This window comes from Lynx rufus, unplaced genomic scaffold, assembly GCF_022079265.1.
Source record: "Lynx rufus isolate CCGP_SWC_20201006 ecotype Redwood Valley unplaced genomic scaffold, mLynRuf1.p SCAF_16, whole genome shotgun sequence".
NCBI classification, from domain to species: Eukaryota; Metazoa; Chordata; class Mammalia; order Carnivora; family Felidae; genus Lynx; species Lynx rufus.
Window position 1 is genome coordinate 16,439,416 of NW_025814830.1, and position 14,794 is coordinate 16,454,209.

Consider the following 14,794-nt stretch of genomic DNA (forward strand, 5'->3'; position numbering starts at 1 on the left):
CATGATAACTGTGCAATAACAGAGCCCGTGATGGGCAACCCAGCGCACGGAGCAGCAGTACCTGGGAGAGGAGGAGCCGGGCTCCGAGCGCTGGGCTGCCCAGAAGCACGAGGCTCTGTGGCATCACAGTCCCGTCTGTGGCTGCTCCTTGCTTCTCTGTCCGGCCGCACCAATATGGACAGCTACATCAAAAACGAGCACGAACCTGCTAAGAATGAAAACTGTTCCTGTGACCTTTTCCCTTTCAAATTGTAGAATTCAAAAATAATGGAATTACTTCAGGTGGTACCGAGCTGTGTGGCCACGTCAGGCGATGCTGGCGAGACGGACCACAAGGAGTACGTTACTGTTAAGATCCGGAAAAAATGTGAGAACTTAACATTCTCTCTGTAATTCTCAGCATGGGCCTCTTTGGGAATCCATGAGTAGTTGCTGGTGTTCGTTTAATTTTAAATGTAGAATGTCATCATACTGGTGACTGGGGCAGGGATATGGGCACCAAAGAAATGGACGATACAGCCTAACTCGTCGGCTTGTTTTGCTACTGATTTTCTGGCTGATTGGGATGATGCTTCCTCCGGAAGTGAGGTGGCCTCTCTCAGCCTCACCTTGAAGGCTTGGGCCTCCCCTCCGCCAGCTGGAGGGGAGGAGCAGCCGCTGGGAGATTCTTTCCTGCCGCCTGTCCCCAATCCAGGCCTTTTTTAAAGCGTTTCCTGGACCTCTGGGGCTGTGTTTCCTGCTAACTTTAAAGGTTTTTTGTTTGTTTGTTTTTAATTTGCACGTATACAGAATTTATTGGTAATTAGAACAATAGTTGCCAATCATGGGTGGGGCTGAAGTAATTTTTTTTTACAGTTGTTATGGTCTAGGTAGGTCCCATGTTCTACTCTTTACTTTTATTTTTTTAAAGATTTTATTTTATTTTTTTTTTAATGTTTATTTTTGAGAGAGACAGAGAGACAGAGACAGAGCATGAGTGGGGGGGGGGCAGGGAGAGAGGGAGACACAGAATCCAAAGCAGGCTCCAGGCTCTGAGCTGTCAGCACAGAGCCTGACGTGGGACTTAAACCCACAAGCTGTGAAATCATGACCTGAGACGAAGTCGGATGCTCAACTGACTGAGCCACCCACGTGCCTCAGATTTTATTGTTTTTAAAGTAATTTCTGTACCCGACATGGGGCTCAAAGTCACAGCCCTGAGATCAAGGGCTCGCTGTACTAACTGAGCCAGCTAGGCGCCCCTCTATTCTTGTTTAAAATTACAGTATAGTTTGTAGTGTAATAATGTGAGTAAACCCATTTCCATGTCTGGATAATCCTGAGTCTGTCTCACAAAGTGTCCTGTATGTTAATAAGGATGCATCTTTCTTCTTTTCCGTGGGGGCTTACCGGTAATAAACAGATAGCTACTAATATGTCTCTTTAAGCAAATGCAGTGTGTAATTTTCTCAATTTTGTTAAACTAAGAAAATTGAAAGGTTGCATCTGTGCTACAACTTTAAAAATCCTTAAAACTACTTCAGAAGTTCTCAAATGTTTATCCTCTTTTATCTACAGGGAACTCAAAAATGTATGATCTACCAGATGAACCTTTTACAAGACAGTTTTACTTTGTCCACTCAGGTGGTCAGTTTAAGTGAGTATAAAATTTGCGTTGATTTCTGGGCTGTGACCCGACTTTTACTTACAACCAAAGCCAGGTATGTGCCCCTTTGATGGGTTACAGAAAAGTCTGCGCTCGTCAAATGCTGCCACCTTGTGGCCAACCAGAGTGTTCGACACCACTGTCCCAGACACTGATGTCACTTTGGTTTGGGTTTCAGGGGAAGGACTTCAAGGGAGATGATGGCGAGGGAGAGAAGTGTCCCTAATTTTACTGAAGACTGTTTGCATGAGGTGAGTCATGAAACGCTGGCTTATCATCATATTTCTTTTTTTGTTTTTAATTATTTTTGAGAGAGAGCTAGCAGGGGAGGCGCAGAGAGAGGGGGAGAGGGAGAATCTAAAGCAGGCTCCACACCATCAGTGCAGAGCCCGACAGGGGGCTCGATCCCACAAACTGTGAGATCATGACCTGAGCCGAGACCAAGAGTCGGACACTTAACCGACTGAGCCACCCAGGCGCCCCTCATCGTATTCTTAAAGCCTGGCTTTTCCAAAACGAACCCGTGGTGAACACGTTTCTCATGTCACGATCCCCTTCTTTTCAAGAGTCAGTAACAACTAAGATGAGTTCGTTAGCGGCACAGCCAAGGGCACAGACTTCGTTTACTGAGAAAGGAGAGCGAGGGGACAGTGGGAACAGGGGTGGGCGCGGAGAGCCCCTGCAGCTTGTGGCGCGTGTGCTCACTGAGATAGCTCGGGTTATGCCATCTAGGATTCACTAGCGTGTGAATCACCGATGTCAGGAAGAAACCAAGTTTGTGTCCGGATGGGTTCAACAAAAGCCTTCTCCGAATACGGTCGGAAGCTGCTCACGTGGACAGATCCGCGTGTGGCCGCCTTCCGACAGCCTGTTCACTCATTCAGTTACAAAAGGGAGGCTGCTTTGGGTGCGGTGGTGCAATGGTGCCTCTTCCCAGAAGCCTGACTTTCCTGCCTGCTCCTGGCAGTATGACTGCGGATGGGTACACTTGCCAGCACGTGCGGTGGCACAGGCTTGTCGAAGCACGTCTGCGCAGGCGCTAAGTCTTTGCTTTAGAGAACTGAAGTGATTTTTGTCAACCTGGCTGATTTCAGCCTCCGACGCAATCTTCCGTGACTTGCTGACGGACCGGACCGTCCCGCCGCTGTGTGGGAAACCCACAAACTGAAAGTTGCTTGAATTCAGTCGGGTGCCAGCTCTTCCCCTGTGAGCGACGGGGACTTAGGCAGGTTGCTTCCACTTGCTGACCCTGTGCCTCAGCCGTGCACGGTGTAGCCATCAGGGCGTACTTGTTATAAAGATTAGTTGTGAGATCAGGTAGAGCCCTGACGTTGCGTCTGACACACAGAGAGTATCAGTGGCACCCATGCTGTCCCACAGGGATGTCAGAGCTGAAGTTATGCCCAGAGAGTAGCGAGCACGTCGGGTGACACACAGAAGCACCCAAGGACGCCGTTCTTGTGTGGTTCTTGTTTTACACGCAGTGTGAACGAACTGCTTGAATTGTACCGTTTCTTCAGCCAGGGAGGCAAAAGGTTACACGGGAGCAGAACAACCCGCCAGACCAGGGTGGACCTGAGACTGCGGGCAGAGGAAGCAGCAGTCAGCCCGAGAGGCCCGGGCTGAAACAAAGCGTTCCTGCGAGCCGGCGGATGCTGCGCAGACACACCGTCGAGGACACGGTCGCAGCCAAGAGCCCCGGGACCGCCGGAGACCCAGCTGCTCCCCGAGAGGCTACTATTACTTCCCAGTCTTAACAGCGGTAAGCGGTTGTTAAGTCGGCTGCCAGGAGGTGAGTCCTCAACAAGAAGGTGCCGAGCAGGAAACCAGCTGAGAACTGACCTGTACTTTGCGTTTGGTTTGAGAGTAAAGCAGAAAGTTGCTGAAAGCTTTTCTGTGGCCGAGGGAAAGAATGCAACGAAGCAAACCACCACCATCTCTCTCCTCTTCGGAGCTCACGAATGCACTTTGGAAAGGGAATACACACAGTTTCCAGTGGTGTCCCGATCCCCGAGACCGGGTGTGGGCTTCTTCTGAAGCAGCAGGCCACCTGGCTGCAGAGATGGCTTTCATCACCGGGTTCCGTCCTCCCACCGCAAGGTGCTAACCTCTGCCGTGTGTACAGATTAGCAAACCACCGGCTAAAGAACCCTGCCCTCTGGGATAGGCTGCGGAGAAGCAGCGTGGGCTCCAGGGCACCGTGGAGGCCGGGCGGACGGGACGCGCTGGCCTGGAGAAAAGAGGGCCTGGAAAATATTCCTTTGCAAAGCAGCACTCGAGCCCAAAGATGTCCCCGTGTCAGTGTGGCGTTTAGTGAAAAGGACATTTATGACCTGTTCTGCACTATGTGTGTGGGGAAGGTTGGGTGTAATTTTTCTTCCAACAAAGTAAGTACAGGTGTTTGATCACCGCACATACGCACCCGTATCAGTGTCTCTCGAAACCTCCCCTCCCGTTAAAAACCTCCCTTGGATGTCACACCTGCCGGATGGTTCCTGAGCTAGAGAGATTTGGCACATCTTTCCTTAGTCTTTTGATTCAGATTCAAAACTTACAGCACAAACCAGGTCAGAGTTACTTTCGGTTAGAATTTATTGCCATTTATTCCTTTTTATAAATTTCTATAGATTATACTTATTTTTTTATGTTACTAATTGGCCTACAGCTGCAAACATGGGTTTGTCCTGAGTACATTTTCAAATAACTTTGTAATAGGGACATGGTTTTGTGCATGTTCTTGGAAATACTTGTGTATGTATAGAAGGGAGGGACTGATTATTTTTCTACAAAGTAATTTATGATTTCTAATTTTCTAATGTGCCTTGGATCTGTGCCAAATGATGGGAAAGAAAACAGTAAACTCTATGATTCTTGAGCGTGTCATGGTACACTTCTTTAGTTGGTATTTTGCTCTGGAGAGATGTGTTTCTCTTCCTCTCCGCTATAAACGTGTGCTTTGTGTATGGAAAGATCTTCCCCCATTGGATGGATACACACTTCTCACTGAAATATGTAAACCGGATCATTCAGAGCAGACCCTCACCCATTCGCCTCCCTAGGACTGACTGAGGCTAGCAGGTGCAATGCCCAGGAAAAGGTTTTAATTTTTTAAAAAACCAGAACAGAACTGAATGCAATATAGCTTTTTAGCCCAAACAGGAAATAAGCACTGTTGCTTTGCAAATTTCTTTATTCAGGTTTATTTTTCCTCCTTTTCCACAGTATTAAACAAAACGACCTCATTGACCTAAGTCGCGGTGTGCTGCCCTCCTAATTAAGAAATCGTGTGCTGTGCAGTCTGTCAGCCAAGCTGCAAATACACGCATTTGATATCCCCTCATTTTTTGGGTGGTATGGTAGAATTTTGAAAACTATTTAATTCTAACTGTCGCCCCGACTGGTAGAACTGTCAAATGTTGAAATAGGTTCAGAGAAAGAAGGGTGATTTGCTGGCACTATCAGATCTGGGGTCACGGCCTGCTTGGTGCTGTCATCTGAACTGGCAGTTTCCAGTGCGGTGTGTCTTCTGGAGATGTAAGTACCTTGAATGAGATGGTCGATTTTAGGGGAGAAGCTTCTTCCTGAGCTACTCTGCGATTAGCAGGGTGAGCTGTCTGAAGTGACTACCTCAATTATTTTTTAAAACTTGTTTTTCTCCAATTCTTTCCCACTTAAAACTTCATTTGACCACTCAGAAATTGGTAATGCCCAAATTTCTATACTGTGTGAGAATGCTTTGAATTCAAAGTATTGTCAATTAAATTAGAAAGCTTAGAATAACCACGCCCCATTTCCTAGGCTGCTTTGCAGAACTTTTATCCTTGTGTACAGAACCACTTTCCATCCTCAAGTGTCCTTGGAGGACAGGATAGATGCCGTCAGGACAGTGGTTATTCTGTAGGAGGAAGCATGTAACAAAACTTGCAGAGAATCATCTAGTCTCCTTCCAGCACTTTTATGTAAATAAGACCTAAAGCAAAGTTTACCTATAACTGGGATGTGCTTTTTTTACCCCCCCAAAATCCCTGAGCAAAACTTATATTTGACTCTAATTCTGTTCCTTTTAAAAAATTTTGATGTTAAAAGTTCTACTCATTAGTTTGTTTATTCAGGAATGCTAGATGCTCCAACACGGACTTTCTTGGCCACAGTTCCAAATTTCAAGTCCCCAAATGAGTAACATCTCAAATACACAGTTTAGATGTAGATCAGCAGTATGCTCATTAGAGAGACTGGGATTCTAAACCATTTTTCCTGTTACTTTCCTGTCACCAATCCTATTCCCTTCATATTAAATGTTATGAACTTACTCCTGGGCTGAGGCCTCTAAAAAGTTACACCAAAGAGCTCACTTGAGAAGTAAATTTATTAATTTTTTTTTTTTAACGTTTATTTATTTTTGGGACAGAGAGAGACAGAGCATGAATGGGGGAGGGGCAGAGAGAGAGGGAGACACAGAATTGGAAACAGGCTCCAGGCTCTGAGCCATCAGCCCAGAGCCTGACGCTCGAACTCACGGACCGCGAGATCGTGACCTGGCTGAAGTCGGACGCTTAACCGACTGCGCCACCCAGGCGCCCCGAGAAGTAAATTTATGAGTAAAGGTTTCAAAATCTAGTGGGAGGAAAGCACAATAGATGACATGTGCTTTAAATTACCTGCAATTTTATTGGTGAAGAACTCCAACAATTCTACCAAAATGTTTAACTGCTAAAGTTAGAAGGCATTTACTTTGTTTCCAACATGTTGGTTATCGTTCCTGTATTACTATCAGTGTCTCCTAGTTATTTTGGTAATCTTCTGCAATGCAAGTACCACTGTCTTGGATTGGGGTAATATTTGTTAAGATAATATAGTCTCAGTGCCTTTGAAAAGTAGGTTATAAATGAAACCAAAGCAAGGAATTTCCTTACCTTAAACATACAGATTATGTTCAGGAAGAAAAATAGTGTACCTGGTTTCAGAACCTAGATTTTGGAAATATTAGATGTTAAACATTAAAAGTTGATTCCTCTCAATCCATGGGTTTTAACTACCATGTTACTGGATGCTATTTCCTTCTTACTGAAGAGTAAGCCAGCGTCTATTTCTGCAAAGGCCATTTTCCTAACACTAATGTCACAGTTACAAAGAATATATTCATGCTGCTACACGTTTATAAACTTCTGGTATGAAAGAAAAAATTCCAAACGCAGATCTGTTCATTCGGCTATGGTACAAAAAAAACTTTGCCCAAATTGTTTTATTTTGCATAACAAGTTTATTTTTTTAAAAGGCATATAGACAATAAACAAAGTAAACAATCAGATCTTTACTTCCACCAAGTGTTATCTGTCCTAGAACTGTTCCATTAAGTTCCAGTCTCTAAACATCTTCAACTCAATAATCATCCTCTTCATCAGAGTCCATGACTTTTCTTCTGTTGAACTGGGGGGAAAGTAAAGGAGTGTCATAACAGGTTTAATAAAGCAGAACTCAGACTTTCTGACAAGAACAAGGTCTACTACTACAAGACATTAGACCTTTGAAACAACTTAGGGTTTTGTATCGATTGGGGGGGGAACAGAAGAGCTTTAATAATTAGACCCCTCAACAAGTGCAGCCTTTCTCCCCAAATTTTCACCTGTTACAAATGGAAAATGTTTATGGGCTGAAACATGTTTTGATACAGTAGATAAATACAGGATATTTAACACTTATCATTAAAATCTTTTTCTTTTGCCATGCGCATTTGGGGAAACTTACTTTAACTGTGGTTTTCTTTTCTGTTTGTTGGCTTACTTTTTCAAGGATTTCTATTAAACCTTGTTCTGATACCTAGGATAACCAGAAAGAAAAACAGTACTTTTTTTAAACAAAGAGTTTATACCTCAGCAGATTGAATGGTTTTCATCTTTCTGGGGGCACGGGGGCAGAGGTCAAGAGGCAAGGAAGGAGAGGCAAGACAGGAGGTTCTAACTACTGGTTTAAGTTCCAAATCAATTTTGCTCTGCTAGCCTCATTTGAGGAGAGGGGAAGGTATCCATCGATTAGCTCTCTCAGGAAAATTCCACATTAAGAGTACTTAAGAACACCTTTAGCACCACTAACAGACAATGACAACCACCTACACCTGTGTTGGAGACACACAGCTTCTGCTCTTGAAGAGCTTAAATGAAGGAGAGAAGTCACTCAAAATAGATGAACAGTCATTGTCTCTTCCGCACATGCTCTTAGTGTAAGGGGTTCAAGCACAGGCCTGATCCCCGCAGGCTATGGAGGCAACAGCCAGCTTCCAGTGCAGGTGGGGCTCATCTTGAAGGAAGGATCTTGAAGGAAGGTCAGGCTCACCAGAGCTCATCAGGGCATCACAGCCACGCACATAATAACCAGGAATTTCAGCACCTCCTCCTTTGCAAAACACGCTTAACTTCTACGTACATGGGTAGTATTTTATTTGGTATCATTGACAAACCTGTTGCCAGTGTAGAAGCAATTAGATGCTGACCCTAATAGTCCCTGGGTCACACACACACATCAAGGTTCCATAGCAGCGTCATAAAGGAAAGCAGCAGAGGATTTTAGGAAAGGCAATTAGTTATCTTTTAGGATTTATGGTAGACACAAGTATTCTCTCCTTTATAAATTGCTTCACTGAAATAGTCAACAAGAACTTCTGAACCAGAAGATGAAACTGACTTTTTGAAGATATGTTTTGATAAAGTCAATAACAACAGGTAAAATGGCCTCAAGACAGTCCAAGCTTACCTTCCCACTTAGTTGCCCGTATCTTGCCATCTGTATGAGGTAATTCTCTACTGCTTTAGTTTTTTCAGGCTTTACAAGTGCTAAGTTACTTACTAAAAAGAAAAAGAAGGAGTCAAAACTAAATGCACACTTAGAGAACTTAAAACTATTCACCAACATTTCCAAAGCACTTCACAGACCTGTGTTTTGAGACTAGCAAAGTAGGCAGGTAGGGCAGATTGTACAACAGCCCGTCTTAAAAATGAGGAAACTCAAGTGCAGCCATGTCAATCTCAGTCAACACCACACAGAGGTAGTGGGAGAGCCAAGATTCAACTTGGGTCCTCAGATTCTAAGCCTGAGGTCTTTTGTTTTTATTATTATTATTTTTTAATGATTTCCACTTAAATGGAAAGCAATCTCTGTATGACCACACATATATAATTGTTGATCCATCTAAGAAACCTGCCTCTTCTAAGCCGGGCTTCAAGTTACAATACAAAAGATACTAGCTCATTTGGATTGGCTTATTGGTTTTTCCTATATGTTTTGGAATTTATGTGAAAAATTATGAACATACACTAAAACAGAGACAATAAACCTCTCAAATCCCCATCACCCACATAAACTACCAGCAACATTTTGTGATTGACTCGATTAAAGAGTGGTTTCCTATAAATTTGACCTAAAATGCACTTGGAGATCATCTCTTTGATAAGCGAGAACTGAGCTGGTATTTTTAGCAACGGTTTAATTACATTTCTTTAGGTTTATTAACTTCACATTTCTTACAACTTTATCTGCATCACGTTTTTATGTTAAACAAATATTTAATCCAGAGACAGCAACGATATCCTAGATCCCTTGCCCTATTCCAGTAGCTCAGGTCCATTTTATGGAAATAAGTTAGAGGAAACTAAAGATGCTTACGGCGGGCCCGGGCTGACTGATCCAGGACTTGGGCTAAGATACTGTTTCTCATTTCTGCTTCCCTACGACACAAACAGATCAGCACAATTAGAACCATGCTGTCAGCATTCCTACTGAACACACAACTCCCGTGTTTCCCAAGATGGAAGCCTGCCGCGCACACAGACTGCGCTATGGCAGGCGCCGCGCGGGCAGCAGTTCCCATACTCAAGTAGGAGTCCAGGCCCGCCCTCAAAAGTTAGCTTTATTTTATGTGGGTACTAACCTACCAGGTTTAAAGGTAAAACTTTAGATTTTCATCATTCAGGGTGGAGTTTTAGTTCCGCCACTATTACCAACATACATAAAGTACCCAGTGTGTGAGAGGTTCTAGAAATTGGTAGTTAAGATTCCAGGCAATTAAAGGACCAAATGATTAATCTGTGATTTTTCTTAGAGATGAAGCTGAGACCTAGGAAGGCTATGTTATGGGGACACAGGTAAACCTGGCCAAGCTGGAACCAGACCCCCATGGTTCAAGACTCTCAGTTCCACTTTTTGAGTGGGGAGGGGAGTGAAATTATAACCTTGCAACCATCCTTGCATCTTTCTACCGATTCAAGTGGGAACTAGTTCTCAGGACAGTGGTTTCGAACTTTTATTTAAGCAGCAAAAAAAAATGTTTTTCCCAAATGAAATCCTTTAGGGAACTTACTACACAACACAGACAAAAGCAGATCCTCCGACTGAATCAGAAGGGGAGCTGGGGCTGGCTGTGCCTACGGGCCACCCCCAGCTGAGGTGGCTAAGCACACGGTGGTGCACAGCCCACCTCCACAGGCCATTTCCTTATTGCCCCTGAGTATTTCAACCCTGTTATTTACTGTGACTAGATTTCACTGAATCAAAGAATGCCATCAATTGTAAGATGCGCCATAGTTTATGTACCTCTAAGAACAAAATGGGCGAGTCTAATAAGAGATCCCTACTCAAAGCTGGGTATCAAAAAGTAACACCCACAGTACAAGGTAAACAAAAAATAAACCCGCCATGCAGAAAGGGACAGAAAGGATGCATGCCATCAGCCTTGGTCCCGAGTGAAGGAAGAAAAAAGTTCCTGTCAGAGTCTGAACTTCAAGCTTTAGTCTTACAGGTTTTCTGTCTGAATTTACACTGCTTGGGGGTGAGTGAAATCTCAAGCACAGAATTTTTTTTAAGTTTATTTATTTATTTATTTATTTTTTTCTTTTTCAACGTTTTTATTTATTTTTGGGACAGAGAGAGACAGAGCATGAACGGGGGAGGGGCAGAGAGAGAGGGAGACACAGAATCGGAAACAGGCTCCAGGCTCCGAGCCATCAGCCCAGAGCCTGACGCGGGGCTCGAACTCACGGACCGCGAGATCGTGACCTGGCTGAAGTCGGACGCTTAACCGACTGCGCCACCCAGGCGCCCCAGTTTATTTATTTATTTTGAGAGAGAGAGCAAGAGAGTAGGGGAGGGACGGGGAGGGGCAGAAAGAGAGAATCCCAAGCAGGCTCCACACTGCTAGTGCGGAGCATGACAAGGGGCTCGAACCCTCAAACCACGAGATCATGACCTGAGAAAAATCAAGAGTCAGACGGTCAACTGACTGAGCCACCCAGATGCCCCTCAGGCACAGAATTTAATTTTAAAAGGTCTCAGGTTAGAAATGTACCCAAGTTATGGCAGAAGCAAAAATAAATCCTCTCTGGAAGAATCCAGGACAAGAGTGATCCATTATGAGACAGATCTAATCTCTGTTAAATGTGAAAAAATACATGTCTTACAATCAATGAAATTCACGTCGTAGTTTTATTTTCTTCTCAGCACCATTCTTCTCCCACTAATAAGCCCCAGAGGGACGGAACCTTTTCTGCCTTGCCGATTTCTCTAGACCCAGCACAGTGCCTGATTCGGACCTGGTGCTCAATAACTACTCGCTGAATGAATGAATGAGTTAAATGGCAGCATGATGGGGAGAGGGGAAAATGCTGTTCAACAGGTACGGAGTTTCCATCTTGCAAGATGAAAAGCTTCTAGAGATCTGTTGCATAATAATAACACTACAGTAAACACGAATGAGCTGCACACTTAAAAATATTTATTATGGTAAATTTTGTGTGTGTGTGTGTGTGTGTGTGTGTGTGTGTGTGTTTAAATCACCGTCAGGAAAAAAAGGTAGCATGGTGAGGTAACTGGGTGTTCATTCACTAAATCTGCTATGTGTGAGGTGCCCAACCACGTGCTGGGATAAAATAAGAGGAGTTTAACAGTTAATGTGCAGAGAAATTTACTAAATGTGAAGCACTGTACCTAGGTAATCCTTACAACATCCCCATGAGGTAGCCCTATTATTAGGCTCATTTTTAAGGTAATCACAGTTTAGCAGAGAAGCAACATCAACCAGCAATTACAAGGGAAGTATGCGGAGTTCCATACACCTTTCTTTAATTAGCAAATTAATAACGAAAATACCCTGATTATTTATGGGAAAATCTCTATGCCAGAAAAAACTTTAAGATGGACACATCTATTAAATAACTAAACTAGGGGTGCCTGGGCTGGCTCAGCTGGAAGAGCATGTGACTTTTTTTCTTTTAAACGTTTATTTTTGAGAAAGAGAACGGGAGCACAAATGGGGAAGGGGCAGAGAGAGGGCAACAGAAGATCTGAAGCGCGCTCCTGCTGACAGAACCCCGGAGTCAAGTCAGATGCTCAGAGACTGAGCCACCCAGGCGCCCCAGGGCATGCAACTCTAGATCTCAGGTTTTGAGTGTGAGCCCCACCATGGGTATAGTGATTACTTAAAAAAAAAAAAAAAAAATATATATATATATATATAATAACTAAAATTTAAAAACCATTTGGTGGTTTTTTACCATTTTGAACCATCCTTCAAAAAGTTCAGAATTCCAGCCCATACCTGTGCTTTGCTTCCTGTTGTGCTGCATCGCCAGGATCCTGGGGGGGGGGGGGTAAAAATTGTATCTTTTAGTCAATTTCACTTAAGAAGAAAGTAGGAACTACTTGTTTCTGATACCTAATAGTCTCCAGCAGTGGTAAGAATCAAATTATCACCAAATAACTAAAAGCTGGGCCTCACAGAAATCAATAGGATAGTTTCCACTTACTACAATGTTTTGACAAGCTTCTAAAATCACAATCTAGTAGAATGTTTTAAATACAAACAACCATGAGGGAGGGGAGTCCCTGTCCTACGAAACCGGAGTTTAAGAGGTCATAATAATATTTGCTTCGGTATTGGGGACGCGGATTCAAAGGGAGCTTCCTTGGGGACCTTCCCGCTCCAGCCCTATCACGGTGGTCCCTTGGCAGTCTTTAACTTGAGCACTTGATCTACGGGATTAGTGTTGGGCGCGTGGCTCCTCCCCGGGACCCGCAACTCCGCCAGAGAGGATGTTCCCCACTGTACCCGCAGCACCTCGCACACAGCAGACCCTCAAACAATGTCGACTACTTGGGTCGGAACACCCTAATTTTAGGAAACAATTCGGCCAGAAAGCTAAGGGGACGGAGAGAACCGAGGAGCTGAGCACTTTGTCCTGGAGAGACGCCGGCCCGGCGAGGCCCAGCGCCTGCCCGCCCGGGGGCCGCACGCGGTCGGCCCCCGCGGCCCAGCGCCCACGCGCCCGGAGAGGGGCCCAGGCCGGCCTCGGGGGCCAGCGACGGGGTCCTGGGCCCGCGGGGCGAGCTCCAGCCGCGGTGCCTGAACCTCCGCCTGGGGCCGCGCCCTCCACCCCGGGCGAGGGCGGTGCCCGCCAGGAACGGGCCGGGCGGGGGCGCTCACCCCGTGCTTCGCCTGCAGCTCCGCCAGCCTCTGCTTCCTCAGCGCCTCCAGCTCCTCCTCCGCCATGGTGCGGCGGTTCTGAGTCCAGCAGCCGCAGCCAAGCTCCGAGGACTCTCCAGCGGCGCCCGGGCGCGAGGGCGACCCTCCCCACTGCGCAGGCGCCCGCAGCGCCCAGGCATCACCAATCCAGCCCGGAGCCGCGCCGCCAGCCGCAGCCAGGGCGCCGGGAGAGGCCCGATTGCTCGATCGCAGGCGGTAGGGTGCCCCGCGGCGTTTGGGCATAACCCCACGCAAGTCTTCGCGAATCCCACCTCCCCGCCCACGCTGGACGCGCTGCTCACGCGAGCGCGGCGGGCTGTGACCGCACTGCCAGAGGAAAAGGATAGTAGTCTACAAAACGGCAGTCATCAACAAGCATAATAATAGTATGTAAACTCTGCTGGTGGCCGATCCGTGCTAGGCTCATATTATTTCCATTTACAGTTGAGAACGCAGGGGCTCAGAAAAGCCACGTGGGCTGCGGGAAAGTTCCAAAACTGGATTGCAGTATTGGTCGCACCACTCTTGCATTTGCTAAAAAGACCCTGAATTGTACACTTAAAATGAGTCGGGGGTCGGGGAGTTGGGGACAGAGTCCCTGCCACTGGGCCATTAAGAAGCCAAGTTAAAGCAAACTTGGACAACGAGACTCAGCCCACTTGGCCCAGACAGGCCTTTGCTCAGAGGTTGGAGCTGGGGTGTGGGGCGTGGTGTAAACTTCTAGACAACTACCCCTCACCCTACCCCAGCCTGGCCCGCATAGACACCACCCCAGCCCCCAAAGACCTCCCCACCTCACCCAGACACCCCCTCCTACCCCCCATAGACACTCCCACCCACCCCCACTCCACAGGCACACGAGGGCCTGTGGGAGAACTTTCGGGGGGCAGATATGCTGGGTGAACTCCCTGGCGGGTGGCCTTTAGAATAGAAGCGTTGTGTGTGGAGGGGGAGGCCGTGTAATGCTGAGTCCCTAACCCCCAGGTTATCCACGTGCTGTTTTTTTCAGTTGTGACAAACTATAATATTTACCATTTTAACCATTATTTGGTTCAGTAATGTTAAATACATTAACATTGTTGTGCACCTAATCTCTAGAACTCCTTTCGTCTAGTAAAACTGAAACTATACCTATTCAATAACAACTCCCCAATTTCTACTTTCTATCTTAAGATTTTGACTACCTTAGGTAAGTGGAATCTTACAGTATTTGTCTTTCCACTTCAGTTAGCATTCTGTGTTCAGGGTTCATCCATTTGTAGCCTGTGGTGTGTTAGAATTTCCTTACTTCTTAGGGCTGAAAAAGATTCCATTTTACACACACACACACACACACACACCATATTTTTTTCATCCACTCATCTGTCAATGGACACTTGGGTTGTTTCCACTTTTGGGATATTGTGAATAATACTGCAGTAAACATTATTAGCGTATAAATATTTCAATTTAGGTACAGAGAATCTATGTCTTTTGAATTAGACATTTTGAATTTCAACATTAATGATCCTCTTCTCTAATATGTAAACAAGCATGATTTAAGGGGGGAAAGGGCTGCCTGGCTGTCCCAGTCGGTGGAGTGTGGGGATTGCGAGTTTGAGCCCCACATTGGGTGTAGAGATAACTTAAATATAAAATCTTAA

The 14,794-nt window shown here is 45.6% G+C and overlaps 2 protein-coding genes across 5 annotated transcripts in view; one reads left to right on the forward strand and one right to left on the reverse strand.

Moving 5' to 3' along the window:
- Positions 1-4,518, forward strand: part of ANKRD27 (ankyrin repeat domain 27) — a 51,753-nt gene extending 47,235 nt beyond the window's left edge. For all 4 annotated transcript variants that reach the window (XM_047078316.1, XM_047078318.1, XM_047078319.1 and 1 more), the window contains 4 exons: positions 256-367; positions 1,558-1,636; positions 1,824-1,896; positions 3,166-4,518. In XM_047078316.1, coding sequence (XP_046934272.1) covers positions 256-367; positions 1,558-1,636; positions 1,824-1,896; positions 3,166-3,402 — 501 coding nt within the window. In that variant the 3' untranslated portion in view covers positions 3,403-4,518. The remainder of the gene's footprint in view (positions 1-255; positions 368-1,557; positions 1,637-1,823; positions 1,897-3,165) is intronic.
- Positions 4,519-6,885: 2,367 nt separating this feature from the next.
- Positions 6,886-13,250, reverse strand: PDCD5 (programmed cell death 5). The gene is made up of 6 exons (XM_047078321.1): positions 13,113-13,250; positions 12,228-12,265; positions 9,302-9,363; positions 8,393-8,484; positions 7,391-7,462; positions 6,886-7,072 (listed from the first exon to the last, which is right to left on the reverse strand). The coding sequence occupies exons 1-6, from the start codon at positions 13,176-13,178 to the stop codon at positions 7,025-7,027; spliced, it is 378 nt and encodes a 125-aa protein (XP_046934277.1). The 5' UTR covers positions 13,179-13,250; the 3' UTR covers positions 6,886-7,024.
- Positions 13,251-14,794: the final 1,544 nt, after the last annotated feature.

Coding starts and splice junctions, on each gene's coding strand:
- PDCD5 (XM_047078321.1), bottom strand. CDS start 13,178: ATGGCGGAGGAGGAGCTGGAGGCGCTGAGGAAGCAGAGGCTGGCGGAG. Junction 12,266..13,112: donor AGCTGCAGGCGAAGCACGGG/GTGAGCGCCCCC, acceptor CCCCCCCCCCAG/GATCCTGGCGATGCAGCACA. Junction 8,485..9,301: donor TCAGTCAGCCCGGGCCCGCC/GTAAGCATCTTT, acceptor TTTTCTTTTTAG/TAAGTAACTTAGCACTTGTA.